The 15,571-nt window shown below is 39.5% G+C and overlaps 1 protein-coding gene across 1 annotated transcript in view; it reads left to right on the top strand.

Moving 5' to 3' along the window:
* The window catches only part of UBAC2 (UBA domain containing 2), a 154,175-nt gene that overhangs the window by 116,892 nt on the left and 21,712 nt on the right, over positions 1-15,571 (top strand). Inside the window, exon 7 of the mRNA XM_067536923.1 lies at positions 6,311-6,556. Coding sequence (XP_067393024.1) covers positions 6,311-6,556 — 246 coding nt within the window. The remainder of the gene's footprint in view (positions 1-6,310; positions 6,557-15,571) is intronic.

The following is a 15,571-nucleotide window of genomic DNA, read 5'->3' as shown; positions in this document are numbered from 1 at the left end:
GGAATGCAGGTCTGTCTTACAAATTGGGGAATATATCTTGGAAAACAGTGACTCTGAAAAGGATTTAGGGGTCATAGTGGAAAAACGGGGCATGATGTTGTGGCAAAAAGGGATAATGCAATACTTGGACGTATAAAAAGGGGAGTGGTGAGTAGTAGGCAGATGATTTTACCTCTATATACAGCATTGACGAAACAGATACTGGAATACTGCGACTAGTTCTGATGTCCACATTTTAAAAAGGATATTGAAAAATTGGAGAGGGTGTAACAAAGAGCCCCAAAAATGATTTGAAGGTTGCCTTTACTGGCACAGATTTAAAAAGCTCAATCAGTTTAGTTTATCAGAAAGAAGATTGAGAAGTGACTTGATTACGGTGTATAAGTATCTTCATGAGGAGAAAATACCAGGTCCTTAAGGGCTCTTTAACATATTGGAAAAAGGCATAACAAGAACCAATGGCTGGAGGTTAAATCCAGACAAATTCAGATTAGAAATATGGTACACATTTTTAACAGTGGGTGTGATTAATCACTGGAACAAAATATGAAGCAAAGTGGTGAATTCTCCATCTCTTGAAGTCTTCAAATCAAAATTGGATGCCTTTTTGGAAAATATGTTTTAGACACGTACACAATTTACTGGGGTAATTCTGTGGCTTGTGTTATGCAGGAGGTCGTAGTACATAATTAAATGTTCCCTTCTAGCCTTAAAATCTATTAATCTATGTGAACATGGACCATTAAACAGAAAAACTCTCCATGAGCACAACTTCCCACACTGGTTCACCCATTGCTTATTTCCCTTAGTTTTCCTTTTTTAATGAATTTCATATATAAAGCTAGTTAAATTGTAAACATTTCAGTTAGTAAAATAATACAGAAATGCGTCAGTAATGTAGAGTGACGACTTAGACCTTCTGTGTTTGGTTTGCCAAATATAAAAAAGAAACCACAACTACTTCCTTTTTTCTTAAAGGTATGATGTTTTGTGGGGATTCCATTTAAGGGGTAGACTGACTTTGTGTGGGGAGGGGAGGGGGGATTTAGAAAGTATTTATGTTAAGGACTAGCAGAAAGACATAAAGTTAAGAAACTATAATAACAATCTCTTTCAAAGCAAGGTCCCCCCATCTACAATGTGCCAAACATCTTGCAGTATGGTGAGTGTCCTCTTCTCAGCATACTGTAGGAGTGGGTCCTAAAATTGTGTTGGAAAATGTTGGAGGTTATGATGATAAAGCTACTAGAAAGTAATCAATCCAAATAAATTTTACTTTGGCAACTCAAAATCCCAAATGTTTTTTTGTTCCTACTGGGTTTTGTTTTTTTCTTTTCGTGGGGGTGTTTTGGTTTTTGTTTGTTTGTTTTTAGCAACTGCCAGTAAGTCTTTGCACGATGATTTTGCTTTTTAAATTTGTAAACGTCTGAAAAACAGCCTTTCAACTATGAGAACTATGAGGCATATATTGTTTAAAGTCACCCACATATAATTTAATCACTGAGTGAGCTTTAACTAACATAATTTACCGGCAAATTATTAGACCTTTAACACTAGGCCTCAGAAGGTCAGTAGCAAAAAGATTTTTTTTTTTTTTTTACAGAAAGAAAAGTAACTCAAATTTTCTATTTCTGTACTTTTTCGAGTCTTGTTTTTAAGATGATACAAATCAAGATCTGCATGTGAACTGCTGAAGAGGAAGTTCTTTGGAAATATTTGACATTAAAATGTGGGCATGACATTAAACCAAGCTGCATCACAAGATATAGTCATTGTACATAATTCCACTTTTTAAGGGTTTGTTGGAAATATGCAAATGATCTCTTCCTCAAAAGATTAGACTGCAAGAAAATATCTTAGAACTGAGTGAAGTGTTAAAAGGTGTGTGCACTTCCAACTTATAGCTTCCAACTTTTATAACAGCAGTAGTAAATCACAGAAGATCTGAAGTGACACTAAACAAAATATTAACAAATATGCAAGCGGTTGGACGAACTAAAACAGTGTATATTTAAACAGTAAAAACAACGAGAGTTCTGTGGTTCAATGGTTGTCATTAGACCTCAAGTACCCAGCTTTTATCCACCTACCCTATTGTTCTCTATGCGCTTGTGTATGATGTCTCCTATATGTTACCCATTTGCTATATCATTTCTACCTACTGCATCTGAGGAAGTGAGCTGAGGCTCACAAAAGCTTATGCCTTTATGCCATTTATGCCTAAAGCTTTATGCCAAATTAAATTTGTTAGTCTTTAAAGTGCCACAGAACTCTCGTTGTTTTTGCTGTTTACAGACTAACACGGCTACCCCTCTGGAACTATTTAAATCATGTTTTTCATAGTTGAATACATTCTTCCATGCATTTATGCTTTTTGATAAATTTTAGTGTCCTGCTGATCAGCTATGCAGGCTTACTATGCTTGAGAGAGCTCTTTCTTCAATAACTGCCAGGAAATATTTTCTGGACACAAGAGGAAAGATGGTCCAGTGGTTGGAGCACTGGCCTGGGACATAGAGACCCAAGTTCCATTTCCTGCTTCTTTGTGGACTTCCTTTGTGTGATCTTGGGCAAGTCACTTAGCCTCTCTGTGCCTCAGTTCCCCATCTGCAAATTGGGGACCCCAGAAAGAAGATGGAAACTGCAAGGATAAAACCACCTGTTGAAATATCATGAAAATGACACCAAACTAGATACACACACATTTTGGACACATAAGCAGTATATTGAGCGGGGGGTTAGACTAGATGACTTCCCTAGGTCTCTTCCAACCCTAATCTTCTATGATTCTATATACAAACCCTTTCCCACTAGCTCCCTCACCTACTATTCTCCTCCCTCACTCTATGCTTTTTGTTTTATATCTTAGTATAGATCTTACATTATTGTAATAACCACATACTATAAAAATTATATAGATTTATATAAAATTTTGTAAGGATAGTTATTTCTAGCCCTGTGTGTTGCACTCTAGCTCTTCTGGGTCAAAGACATTTTAAGGTACTAAAACTTAAATGCTGTCCCTTAGTTGTGTGCTGTTAGTGACTCAGAGCTATGCTTGTATCTGAAATTGGCATGGAGATTATTCTGTTTGTGGTTAAAACACCATTAGTCATACTGCAGGATTTGTCAGGCCTCATTTTGATATAGATTTTCCTTTAATTGTCATCTCTTGTTTTGTTTTTTGTTCTTGTTGCTGATGGTAACATTATGCTTTTACCTACTTAGCTCATTTAAGTTATAGCTTGTTTTGAAAACCAGTGGGGTTTAAAAAAAAATGGACTGATGAGTTTCTACTAGTTACTCTGGATAGTAAGGAAAAAATTGGGCAGGTATTTATATTATGGTGCTGATAGCCATTGACTAGTTTCTGACTGACATTGGCAAGTTTCTGACATAGGTTTAGTTCCCTTATAGTAGGTTTTTAATAGAGATGTGGGATGTAGTTGAGAGGGAATAAAGAAGCTCCTATTCCCATGTTCAACCTTAATCTAGCTTTGGAAGCCAATCAAAACCTTTCTTTGATTACAGGGAAGTTCATTTAAGGACCACGCCTGCCTGCCCGCCCCTGCACCGTCCCCTGCGCACCCCCCAATAAGTCCTCTCTCCCTCTTCTCCACCTTTTATCTTTTTTTTTCTAGTGCATTATCACTGAAATCCTCATTCTTAATGGATGAACAATAGACATTTATGTAATCAGAAAAATGCAACAGACTTTATTCATGTGTACTTTCTCCATTACTTCCAGCAATAAATTCTACATTCCATACAGATATTAGTGGCATTCTAGCAAATAAATATTGAATGAATAGAGAGTGGTTATAATCCTTTCACATCCTTCTTGTGATTATCATGTTTATAGTTCTCTTTTATCATCACTGGTCTCCTCCTGTCTATTTCACACAGCACTATTACAGTTTATTGCTTGTGGCATGACAGATCATAATGGCATGTCAGAAACACTGACATATGTGGTGTCACAAATGCTGAAATGACTGAATGGCAGACTATGATGCTTCTCAGGGCACCAAGGGCTCTGAGTCACCTTGTTACCATCTGCCTCCAGAGCGAGAGAGTCTTATCTGTACCTGCTAGTTCCCTAACACAGCTAGTCTGACTACCACTTAGTCACTCTCCTCTGGGCTACATCAGCCTTGTCTTTGCCTTGCAGGTTGACAACAGATGCACCCTAGTCCCCCAAGTCCATTCAAAGTGTCCCCTGTTGTATACAGCCTCTGATCACTGGATACCAAGAGAAATCCAATATCCTGTGTTTCTGAACGAACATTGTACTACAGTTTACCACTTTTATCTTAGACCACTGTTTGAGTAATACACGCAGCACTAGAGTTCAGTTATAAAACAAAAGGAAATTTATTTAAGAAAAATAGAGATTCAGGTAAAAAGCAGTGAGAGAGATGGAAACAAAAGGTTACGTGTAAAATAACACAACACAGATTCTAAAGTCTAAACTTGACTAAGAAATGATCCTCCTGTCTAAAGAAGTTTGTCTCACCCAAACATCTCTCCAGTGTTTTCCACCAAGCTTGGTTGAGATCCTTTTTTCATAAAGTAAATTCACTGTGCATTTACTTTTTAGATAAAGAATGCCAGGGTGTATCTAGTCTTTGCTCCTCTAAATATACCAGAACAGACCTTTGATGTTAACCTCAAGATAGGGTTTCTCCCCACCTGCTGTTTACTTCTTCCTGTTAGATTTCTTCTGAAGTCATTTGACTTAAAATGCTAATAGTCTCCTTTTGTAGGACACAATACACTGGTCCCACCCTGAAGATAAGTATTTTCCATCCCCTGCCTAGAAGAATTTGTCTCAAGATGCTACCTTTGAGTAAGCTGTTTTTAACTGTAACCTAGAGAACATAATCTTTAGTACATATACATAACTCCTCACGTATTCTCCATACTTACATCTCACAATGATTGTGTGTAGCACAGACTTTCATTAGAGACCTTATATGACATTTTTTGGTGAACCCCAGGGATCTCTGTGCCCCTTTATACCCCAGTGCTCTCTGCCAGCTGGTTCTTGCGTCACACAGACCCTAAGACTCTGTGAAAGAATGTGGCCTTTTTTGTTGAGTCATCTTAGGCACTGGGACTAAAACCCTGTAATGGGATCCAAGATGGCAATTATTGGTGAGTTATGCTGTAGGTGAGTCCGGTTAGTGCCAAGTGGGATGTAAGGAGTTAGGACAGAGGTAGCCCTGGAGAAAAAACCCTAAGAACAGCCATTCTTGTAGATGAAATATAGGCTGAAATTTATGTTTCCAGAGAGGAGGTAAATGTGGACACTATAGGCTGTGCACTTTGTTGAAGTGTGATAGGGACATGGCCCATTAACAGGGTATTACAGAAGGAATGTCATAAGAAGAGGAAGTTTATGTTTAGATACATTAGACTAGTGCTGCCATTTAAAAAATTAATAGGGTTTTGATAAACTTTTAATTTTTTTGCTAGAAAATTGTTTTAAAGTAGCAATCTGTTTACTCTGAAACAAGTGACAATTTAGTTATGTGACCCTATGAAATCCCCAGTATTAAAGCTTAAACTTGAGCATGTCTGTTTTTCTCTGTGGGTGGCTGGGGTTAAGCAGAAATGCCACCCACCTGCCTCAACGGGTGGGGAGAACTTGATGGAGCCAGCAGCAAAGTGGGACATCCCCATTAACAAGGAAGGGAGAGAGACTCGGGGGGACACCAAATTGCTCCCCTGTCCTTCCCCCCTTTGGTGGCTCTGGCACTCATTGAACAGCTGGGAAGTAGAAGGGGTGCTGATTGGCTCACATCCCCCAGCTCCAGGGATTTAATGTGGAGCATGTGCCATGGGGTTCTGTTGTGTGTTTTTTAAACCAAGTGTCCAAAATCTTCACAATTCTGTGGTATCAAGGAGGACAGTCTTCTCTCATCGACTTTAGGGTCAGCCAGGATAATTTGCTTTACCAGAGATCAGAAGCTTTAGCTATTTTGAATTTTGTCTATTGCTAAGTCACTCTGTTTGCTGGTATTTCCCTTTACCCCTAAAATAACCCCAAGAAATATACTTGAGTCACAAGTAAGACAATCTGTATACTTTTAAAAATAATAGTTGGTGATTGTAGTAGAAGTGTAGGGTGAAGAAATCCCAGACTGCTATATCTGTATTAGAGACATGGATTCTCCACTGAACATTCTGGCTAAATACATCAAATGAAATTTGCCTCCAAAAAGTGAAAGAACAACTTACATCTGCCAGCCACTTAAGAAAGACTTTGTGTTGTAAAATATATTTTTCATTTCACTTTTGCTTTCAGATTTCTGGGATGTGCTACAACAGTAGTGTGTTAAAAGTTCATCAGGTGCTTTGTGTTCCCACCTGGGTGGCAAAGATATTTTCTTGGACTCTTGAACCAATATTCTCATCTGCAGAACCATCCAATGAGATTCAAGTAGGAATGGGAGCAACAGTGGACATTCAGAGACAGCAGAGAATGGAATTACTGGATCGTCAAATCATGATGTCTCAGTTTGCACAGATGAGATGGCAAAGACAACAGCAGGTATAGATAAATGATTTGTAAGGTATATGATTATATTGAGTAATGGAAATATGGAAGGAAGGGGGTTTTGGTTAATCATAATTTGTGGATCCAATTTATGAACAAGTGTAGTCTTGTTTTTAAAATTTTTTCCTATTGAAAGTTTCATAGACTGTTTCATAGACTTTTGTGGTGTTAGTGAAGATTTATATAGACTTTATACTATTAAACACATGAATTAATTTTCACAAACCCCGAAGGAGTAGGTAGGTTGCATCGCACTGTTTTACCAATAGCAAAATGAACCTGAGGTATGAAGTGATTTACCAAAGCCCACACTTGTGACGAGAACCTGATGGCCAGCACCTCTGTGCCACTGCCCAGGAAACGTGCTGAGACTGTGTGCATTTCTCACATAGATACTGAAGAGAAAAGATTGCAGGAAGTGCCAGCTCGGGAGTCTGGACTGTCAGCTTCTTTCATGGCTCCTGATTGGTCCAGGCACCCTATTTAAGCCCCGAAGGAATTCCAGGAAGTGTCCATGCAACAGGGTGGACTTCCCTGCTAGCCATAGCAACAGACCTGCCTCTCTGCTCACGCTCAGACTCTTGGCCCTGGCTGTGACCCTTGGTTCTGATTCCTGGTTCCTGACTTCAGCTCTGACTTTGCTGCTGTTCCTGGCCTCTGACCACCAGTGCTTGAACAACTAGGGTTGATCACCACTGCTTGGATCCGTAGCCCTGGCTGCCCAAGCCCCGGTCATGACAAAGGTCTGTGGCAGAGCCACAATTAAAACGCAGCATGTCCTAATGCTCCAGACCGTGCTGGCAATGAGAATATTTACCATCCCCTTCAGAGAGTTTGAAAATTAGCTCTGTAGTTCAGAGTTTTGCATAGGTAAATAGGAGAGATTACGTCACCAATTTTGCACAAGACTTTTCTTTGTGAAGGTACAAAAAATTCTCTCTAACTTTCCTATAGAAGTCAACCACAGTGCTTTCCTGTTACTACTTTTAGTGCTTACATTTGATTTGTCTATTGATTAGACCATTAGAGTCTCTTTATTTTTCTCAGTTCTGATGAAGTGGACAAGGGCAGGGATTTACCTATTTGTCCTTGTAAGACAGTAAAATAAAGCAGCTGATTCCTTGATTTGTTTTTCTCCTGGGATCTTAGGGTGTATATACTGGCAGTCTAGCATAACCAGGTGTACATGTTGGTTCCATGTCATCTTCTGGTTTCTGTAACTTAATTACAAACTACATGAGAATGAATCACCAGCTATATGAGATCTGAATTGCATTTTATCCCTCTGAATTTTAGCCATTTAGTACATTCAGCCGCTATATTATGTTCTGGGTGATGCTAGTATGGAAAGGAAGGAAGGGGGAAATCTGGCTTGAATGAACAAGATGTGCTAATGTAAAAGGTTAAAACTAGTTGCTTTAAAGGTGTGGTTTACATTAGGGTTGAAAACACTGATAGACTTCTCTTATATCTTCTTTTGAATTTAATTTAGCCTAAAACAGTCAATAGGATGATTTATCCTATATGGGGAAACATGAAGAATTCAGCTCTCCTTGGCATTTCTGGGTATCATTTTCAAGGGAAGATAGATTATATCAGAGAGTTCTTTGTATTTAAATAGGAGAAGAATGACTCAGTTGAGGGAATACACTAAATAAAATGTGAGATAAAATCACAGTTTGGGTTGATAAGGACTCTTGGATCAGTTAGTCTTTCCATTTGCATAAGTATATTCAAGGGTTATCCTGTACTGCGTGTTAAACGATAGGAGTTTTACCTAAGGCAATTTAGAACAGCTCTACTGTGAGTCCCTCATTTACCTTCCTGGTAGCATAATTGTATTCTCCATAGTTAGCTTCTCTTTAATTTTATGAAAATTGTTTCTTGTTGTACATCCTCAGCAGTGGAAGATGACCTTCTCTCAGTCCTTTAGCAGTCACTTTTAATCTACGTTTATTGTAAAATCTAAACTGGGAACAGTTCAATGCTACAAATTAGTTGTAATAGAACCTAATCGAAAGTGGCTGTTTGACCACAAACTGCTATAAAAGGGATAGCTAAACTTCTGGGAAATAAGAGGAGGCAGAAAGGACCTAAATAGTCTAGAGAACCTTAAAAAGGATTTTAAAAAATTAAAAAGAAATAGTAAATACATTCAAAATAGTAGGTGAAAAAATGTGTCCTTATTGTTTTCTTTTATCCATCTCCTAAGAACTGTTTTCTATTGTGGAAGGATGCACCAAATAATCTGCCTCATGCCAAAAATAGTTTTTGAAAAGGTTTTTAAAAAACAAACTAAATGAATCATATTTTAAAAGCATATCTTAATTTTTCTTTGCCCTACACTTCCACTACAACCATTGCTCACAGTACCAGGTTATTGATGCACTTCAGTCAAACAAGAAGGCAGTTAGCCTTTGGCTTAACATTTCATAATGCATATGACGCATGCACCCATACCCTGCTCATATCCTCGAGTGCCTTATTGCTATATTAGTGAATGCCTAGCAAAGTCAACGAAGGGAAGGCAATGGAGTTAATCTTTAAAAACTTTAGAAAGCTCCTTGAGAAAACATGTGGTATGCAAAGCTACTGACCAGTTTTTTTTGACTCCTGGAATTTACTGGATGCCAGTCAAATCATCAAAAGCAGGGTTCAGAGATTCCACTATGTGCTGAAGCAAAAATGGTCCAATTCATGATTGAATAGTTGAATGTTTTAAAATTTATGTCTAATCAAAGTACATCTGCAAAAAAAAAAAAAAAAGCGCATCTGTCCAGTTTTTTAATATGAACATTTGATAGACATGCCTGATCTGTTAAATATATGTATATAGCAATTTCACTCAATTTAATAAAATTGCTAGAAACAACATATCAGAGGTGTTGTAATGATGATTACTCTGTCATATAGTAACATTCTATTAAATAGAAAGATCTGATAACTATATTCCTGTATAATGTCTCTTTGAACAATAGCTAACTGTTGCAATGATTGTTGTTTCTGATATTTACATAGCAGTGATGTGTAAACTTGCTAAAACGTCCTAAACAAATAGAAGATTGAGTTCTAACCTTGTCCTCAGATTATGTTGTTACTCCTATTGCCTTCCGTGAGGTTGCACCAGTGTAACTGAGTGTAATCTGAAGGCAGTGGGGTTGCACAGGTGGTCTTACACTTAGAACATAGATAATAATTCTACTGGTGATATGTAAACTATTTGATATGCCTCATTTTGAATTATGGTATAAATTGTTACTGATAGATTTATACTGCTGTCGGCATATAGAAGTCTGGATACTTGAGTTTGCTTAAAAACTCTAGTTGTTGCATTAGTTGATGATTTCTTGAATACTGTGGTTAAATGATTGGTCTTGTCTTGATAGCAGCTAGTGCTATGTTGATTGCCAGCTATTTCTTTTCTGTATAATTAGCGCAGCATTTTCTGTTTGTTTTTTCACCCTGGTAATGCTGGCTGTTGGTAAACTTGCTCCATAGATGCAGAAGAATTCTTTAGATTTCTACCCCACCAAAATTCTGGAAGATTAAAATAAATGTTATATTGCATATATTCACACTCTTGAAAATAAATAAGATTTACTAGCCTACAAGTTCTCTTACTGCTTTTTACTTTACTTTCCATTTCTTTATTTTCTTTTCTCTCCCACTTTTTTTTTCTACATTGCTTTGATTTTCTGTCCATTCTTTTCCTTCACACTTTAAGTAGGTTGTCTGTCTCTCTCTCTTCTGTTCCTGCTTCCTAGGCATCCGACATTCCTTTCCCCTGGATCTCTCTCATGCCTCTTGTGACTGACATGGCAATACTCACTCTACCTTGGAGTCTCTGATAGTCAGCCACTGCCCCTTGTGGGGTCAGTTCTGTGGAACTTTAGCCTTCTGGCTTTGACATTCTCCACTTCCACCTCTTCCAAGATATCAAAGTCTCAAAACAACAGAAAACAAGGGACTCAGAGTTCCATCTGGCAAGTCTTCAGTGGGACCCAGCCTTTCTACCCCGGGGCCTGTCTTTAAACAGACAGTTGTTCAGTCAGTTTTCTTGGGCCTGATTTCCCTATTTGCAGGGAGGCTTGCCTAGCTGGCAGCAGTCCCAGGTTTCTCTCTCAGAGATAGAAGTGGGGGTCTGTTCTCTTTCATGGTCAGGCCCCAACTTACCTAAGCTCTCTCCTTCTAACTCCCCTCTCTATTCCTGACACGTTACAGGTGTATTGGGGTGGGGTTAGTTGGGACAGTCATCTCCTGGCCAATCTGGGTCTTATACTCCCCATCACAGCCCCCTCGCTCCAATGTGTTCCTTTCCCTCATCTGAGTGTCTCTTTGTCCCTGCCCCCAATTTTTCCCATATCTTGGAGTCTCCTTTGGACCCCACACTTACTTTTTAATCTCTGGTTCTTTGGATCTTTCTTCTCTCCAGCTGCTCTCTTGTGCACATTCTCTTTTCCTTTCCCTCCCTTCCTTGAGTGTCAATCTCTTACCACAATGTCACTCTGCAGAACCAGCAAGCACGGGAAGTTTTTTTAGGTCCATTGGTTGGTACCTTCTAGAGCTCTAAGATTGAGGAAGGGGCTGCTTCTGCTTCTCTAACCAGTCTCTCTCCTCCCTCCATTCAAGATAGGGTTCTGGGATTTTAAGGGCCCCTTCTATGGCTACTCCATCTCCTTACTTTGTCTTCACTCCCTTTGCCAGGTCTTCCCCCTCCCTCCCCCCCTATTTCTTCCATTTCCCAATCAGCATGTTGTGGTTCAAGCTCAACTTGGCCAAAACCAGGCTTATTATTTTCACCTCCTTAACCCTTTTCTGTCTTCACTTTTTCTTCCTGTGGACAAGACTGCCATCCTTCCTATTATTCAAACCTGTAAGCCTTAACATGGCTTCATTTCCTCTCTCTCCTTCCAGCATGTTTAGTACGTTAACAAATCTCGCTGCTTTCTTCTCTACACATTTTCTGAAATCTGATACCAGTAGCTAACAACTTCTCCACATGTTGGTTATAATCCTTCTTGATTTCTGTAACCTCATCCTCTCTGCCCTTTCTGATAACCATCTCACTTTAATTCAATCATTCCAAAAGTCTGATGCAAAGATTGTCTTGCCTGCATGTGATTTCCTCTTCAAATTCCTCCACTGATTCTCACGTTGCCTCCTGTAATAAGTTTAAACTTTCTCATTCTCTCCCTGCACAGTAACACTCCATGCCTCATCTCATTGATTGTAGCACTCCCCTTATGTGATCTTCGTTGGAGACAGGATGTAGAATCTTCAGATCTAACAATTTTCCCCATTGTCTTTCAAATGTGTTCTGGGATGTCCTTACATGAGAGCCATTGTCTTCCATTCCAGGTGACAGCCCCCATTGAATTCAAGCAATATAGGCATATAATAAACATTCCATCAACCTTAATACAACTATACAGTCTAACTCCATAACTAGGTCACATACAGTATTCATAAAATTATACATAGCAGCTCCACATCTGCCACACCAATCACTTCTTACGTTAAACAATATAGTTGCCATAATTGGTTTTGCCTCATAATGTTCATAGGTGATAATTTGACTTAATTTATGGTGGGGTTTTTTATGATTATTCTTTTGCTAAGTGTTTAAACCCTTTCCATCATCAGATTTATTTAGGAATGTTTATTTTTTTGCCTTGTACAGTGCTGTGTTTGCTGCTCATTTGTTTTAGTAGAAATGTATAGGATCCTGGAGCTTAATAAGTTAATATCTGGAATTTAGATTTGGTAAAATGATTGATTGTCTTTTGTTTTTTAAGGTCATCATTTAGCTCTCCTGTAATAGACCCCTCACCTCTGGCTGAGTTATTGAAGTCCTCAAATCATGGTTTAAAGACTTCAAGTTACAGAGAATCCACCATTTACATTAGTTTAAACCTGCAAGTGACCCGTGCCCCAAGCTACAGAGGAAGGCAAAAAAACTCCAGGGTCTCTGTCATTCTGACCTGGGGGGAAATTTCTTCCCGACCCCAAATATGGTGATAAGTCAGACCTTGAGCATGTGGGCAAGACCCACCAGCGAGAATTATCTGTAGTAACTTAGAGCCCTCCCCACCTACTGTCCCCTCACTGGCTGTTGTAGATATTTGCTGCTAGTAGTCACAGATTGGCTACATGCCATTGTAGGCCGTCTCATAATACCATTCCTTCCATAAACTTTTCCAGTTCAGTCTTGAAACCAATTAGGTTTTTTCCCCCCACTTCTCTCCTTGGAAGTCTGTTCCAGGACTTCACTCCTTTCATGGTTAGAGGAATCAAGAACTTCCACATCAAATCATATTGTAACTCTATTTCTAAAACTGTTACCACTGCAGTTCTGTTACCAGTTGGTAAGCTTTTTATACAGAATATGGATATTATCTGTATTTTTCTATTTACTGTCACTTATCTAGCTTGTATTTTTCTGGAAAATGTGTTGGAATTTGATATATAAAAATTCAGTAACTAATAGCACTGGTTTAAGAAGCACAGTGTAGGCAAGTGTTATGCAAGCTTCCCCAGCACTTCTCTCAATTCTGACCTGCAACACCCTCATTGTTCTGCTTGTGTGCATCTCTTGAGCAGAGACTGCCATTCATGTCAGATTGTGAAGTGGCTTTATGCTATGAACAACTGGGCACCAGGAGCAGACTGCGAGTTTTATTTCCATCTGTAGCTTGTCAGAATTTCAATCCAGGTTTCCAGAGCTGAAAGGTTAATGCACCCATTCACTGCATCATTTGCAGGGTCAGTATACACACAAGGCAATTATGCACATTTCTAGCAATGTATTTTGTGCTTTGTTTTTACATTTTCTTGATTAATGTCTTAAAAATTTTCTTCTCCAAGCAGAATTTTGAAATCTGCTTTTTTCTGTTCTTGATCTTTGTTTCTGTTAAAAGAACAGGTTTTGTGTACAGGAAGTGAGTAGAGGTGAGTTAAGTATTTAACCACCAAGCTTAAAAACATGTCGTCATCATCAGTCAACATCCTGGCTGCCTCACATTCAGGATTCAGAACAGGACATAGCCCAGAGACAGTTCTAGCGGCACTAAAAATGATCATGGGACAGGTAAAATCTCCATGCTCAAACTGCTGCACCTGTTTTTCAGCCTTTGACACACTAATCCATAAGATGCTGCTGATCCATCTAGCCAACGTAGCAGGACTAGATGGCCCAGCACTACAGTTACTCCAATCATTTGTCTCCAGCAGAATTCAGAGAGAGGTGGTAGGCAGTTCCTCCTCCTCCTCTCTAAAGGGCCTTACCTGCAGGGTCCAGCAGGGATCCATATTATTATCTCTTCAGTATACATGAAGCCACTGGGGGAGAGAGTGAAATGCTCTGGGCTTAGCTGCCAATGCCACTCAACTATGTCTCATTCTCAACTAATGCAACCATTGCCACTGCTACAATTCAGAATGCCTACAGAAAATCATCTCTTTGGTGCAAAACAGCTGGCCCAAGCTGAACCCAGGCAAAACCGAAATGATGCTGGTGGTAAAGAGAGATGCTTTTAAGAGCTAGCTGAGACATTGTATCCCCCATTTGTCAAAGTGGTGCAGTGCCTCAAAGTCCTGTTTGACTGCACAGTAAGCTTGGATGACTGGGAAGCAGCAGTTCCCCAAAATGCCTTCTTCATCCTTTCCTCCTGAATTAGGACCTGGCCACAGTGATCCATGCATTTGTCACCTCTGGTCTGGATTACTGTAACTCACTGTATTTGGAATTGAGTGTGAAGATGATGGACAGACTCCAGATCATGAAGAACATGGCTGCCCTCCTTCTCCATGGCTTAGGCCACTGTGAGCATACCAGGTCTGTGCTCAAGTCCCTCCATTGGCTCCCAGTTAGCTTCTGATGCCAGTTTAAGGCCTTGATCCTAATTTTCAAAGTAATCAATGGATCAAACCACAGCTACATCAAAGACCAAATTTTAATCTATTAATCAGTGTGATAGTTGCATTTGTCTGGGGCATCACTGTGACCCTTCCATGCCTAGGGCAGCCACCTGAAAATGCCAAGGGCAGCGCAGGCTGTAAAACGGAGAGCAGATTCTCCCAGCACTGGTGGGTGGCACTGAATCCAAGCTTCCCAAACAGCCACAAACAGTGCTTCTGACTTCCCACACTGGTTATCAAGAAGCCAGTATGCTAATACATACAGCCCCCTTTATTGCATTCCAGTCTCCGGCTCCCAATCAGCCACTAGATCCAGTAAAGAGACCAGTTATTTAAACTCTATGCTCTTTACTAAAAAGGTGCCCTGTGACCCCAAAGTTTGAATCTTACCCAAAATACCACGCTGCCAGCCAATCCTTTAGTAACTAAAACTAAAGGTTTATTATAAAAAGAAAGAAGCAAACCATAAGAGAAATGTTAAAGGCTTAAAGTAATCAGATACATACAAATGATTTAAAGTCCATATACATCAGGTTTCTAGAAGAATTGTGGAGTTTGAAGGCTTGTAAAGTTTCTCTGGTATACATCCAGTAATTGGATGGGCCTCAGTCCTTTGTTTCACAGCTTCAGTTCAGTTGTAGATGAGCTGATCCAGAGGTAAGTTGGTAGTTGAAGCTGAATCCCGACTGAAAGACAAAATGGCTTCCCCAGGCCTCTGCCTTATATACCTCCTGGCCCTGGTCATGCTGTTTGTGGAGTTTTACAGGAACTAAAATGGAATCCAGAGTCACATGGGCCAGTCCTGGTGCCTCATCAGGTATGCTGGTTTCTCCCCTGGGCCCCTGGCCTCTGTGAGTGTTTTAACAGGCCATTAAGCAGGCTATCGTCCTGCCGCCATCCTGTCTGGGGTGGGTCTCAGGCAGCATAATTTGAAATACAAGTATATTAAATATATCCATAACTTCCATTACATATATCACACATGAACATAAGTATTATTATCTTACCTCATACATTTTAACCTTTCTAACAGTACCTGACATGGCATATCTCACATTAATTACTATGATTTTGACATATTGATGTTAAACC

Source organism: Emydura macquarii, unplaced genomic scaffold, assembly GCF_026122565.2.
Source record: "Emydura macquarii macquarii isolate MOO-44397 ecotype Brisbane River unplaced genomic scaffold, CSIRO-AGI_Emac_v2 contig_3671, whole genome shotgun sequence".
Taxonomy (NCBI): Eukaryota; Metazoa; Chordata; order Testudines; family Chelidae; genus Emydura; species Emydura macquarii.
The sequence above is the reverse complement of the archived record's forward strand: the minus strand, read 5'-3'. Positions and strand labels throughout refer to the sequence as shown.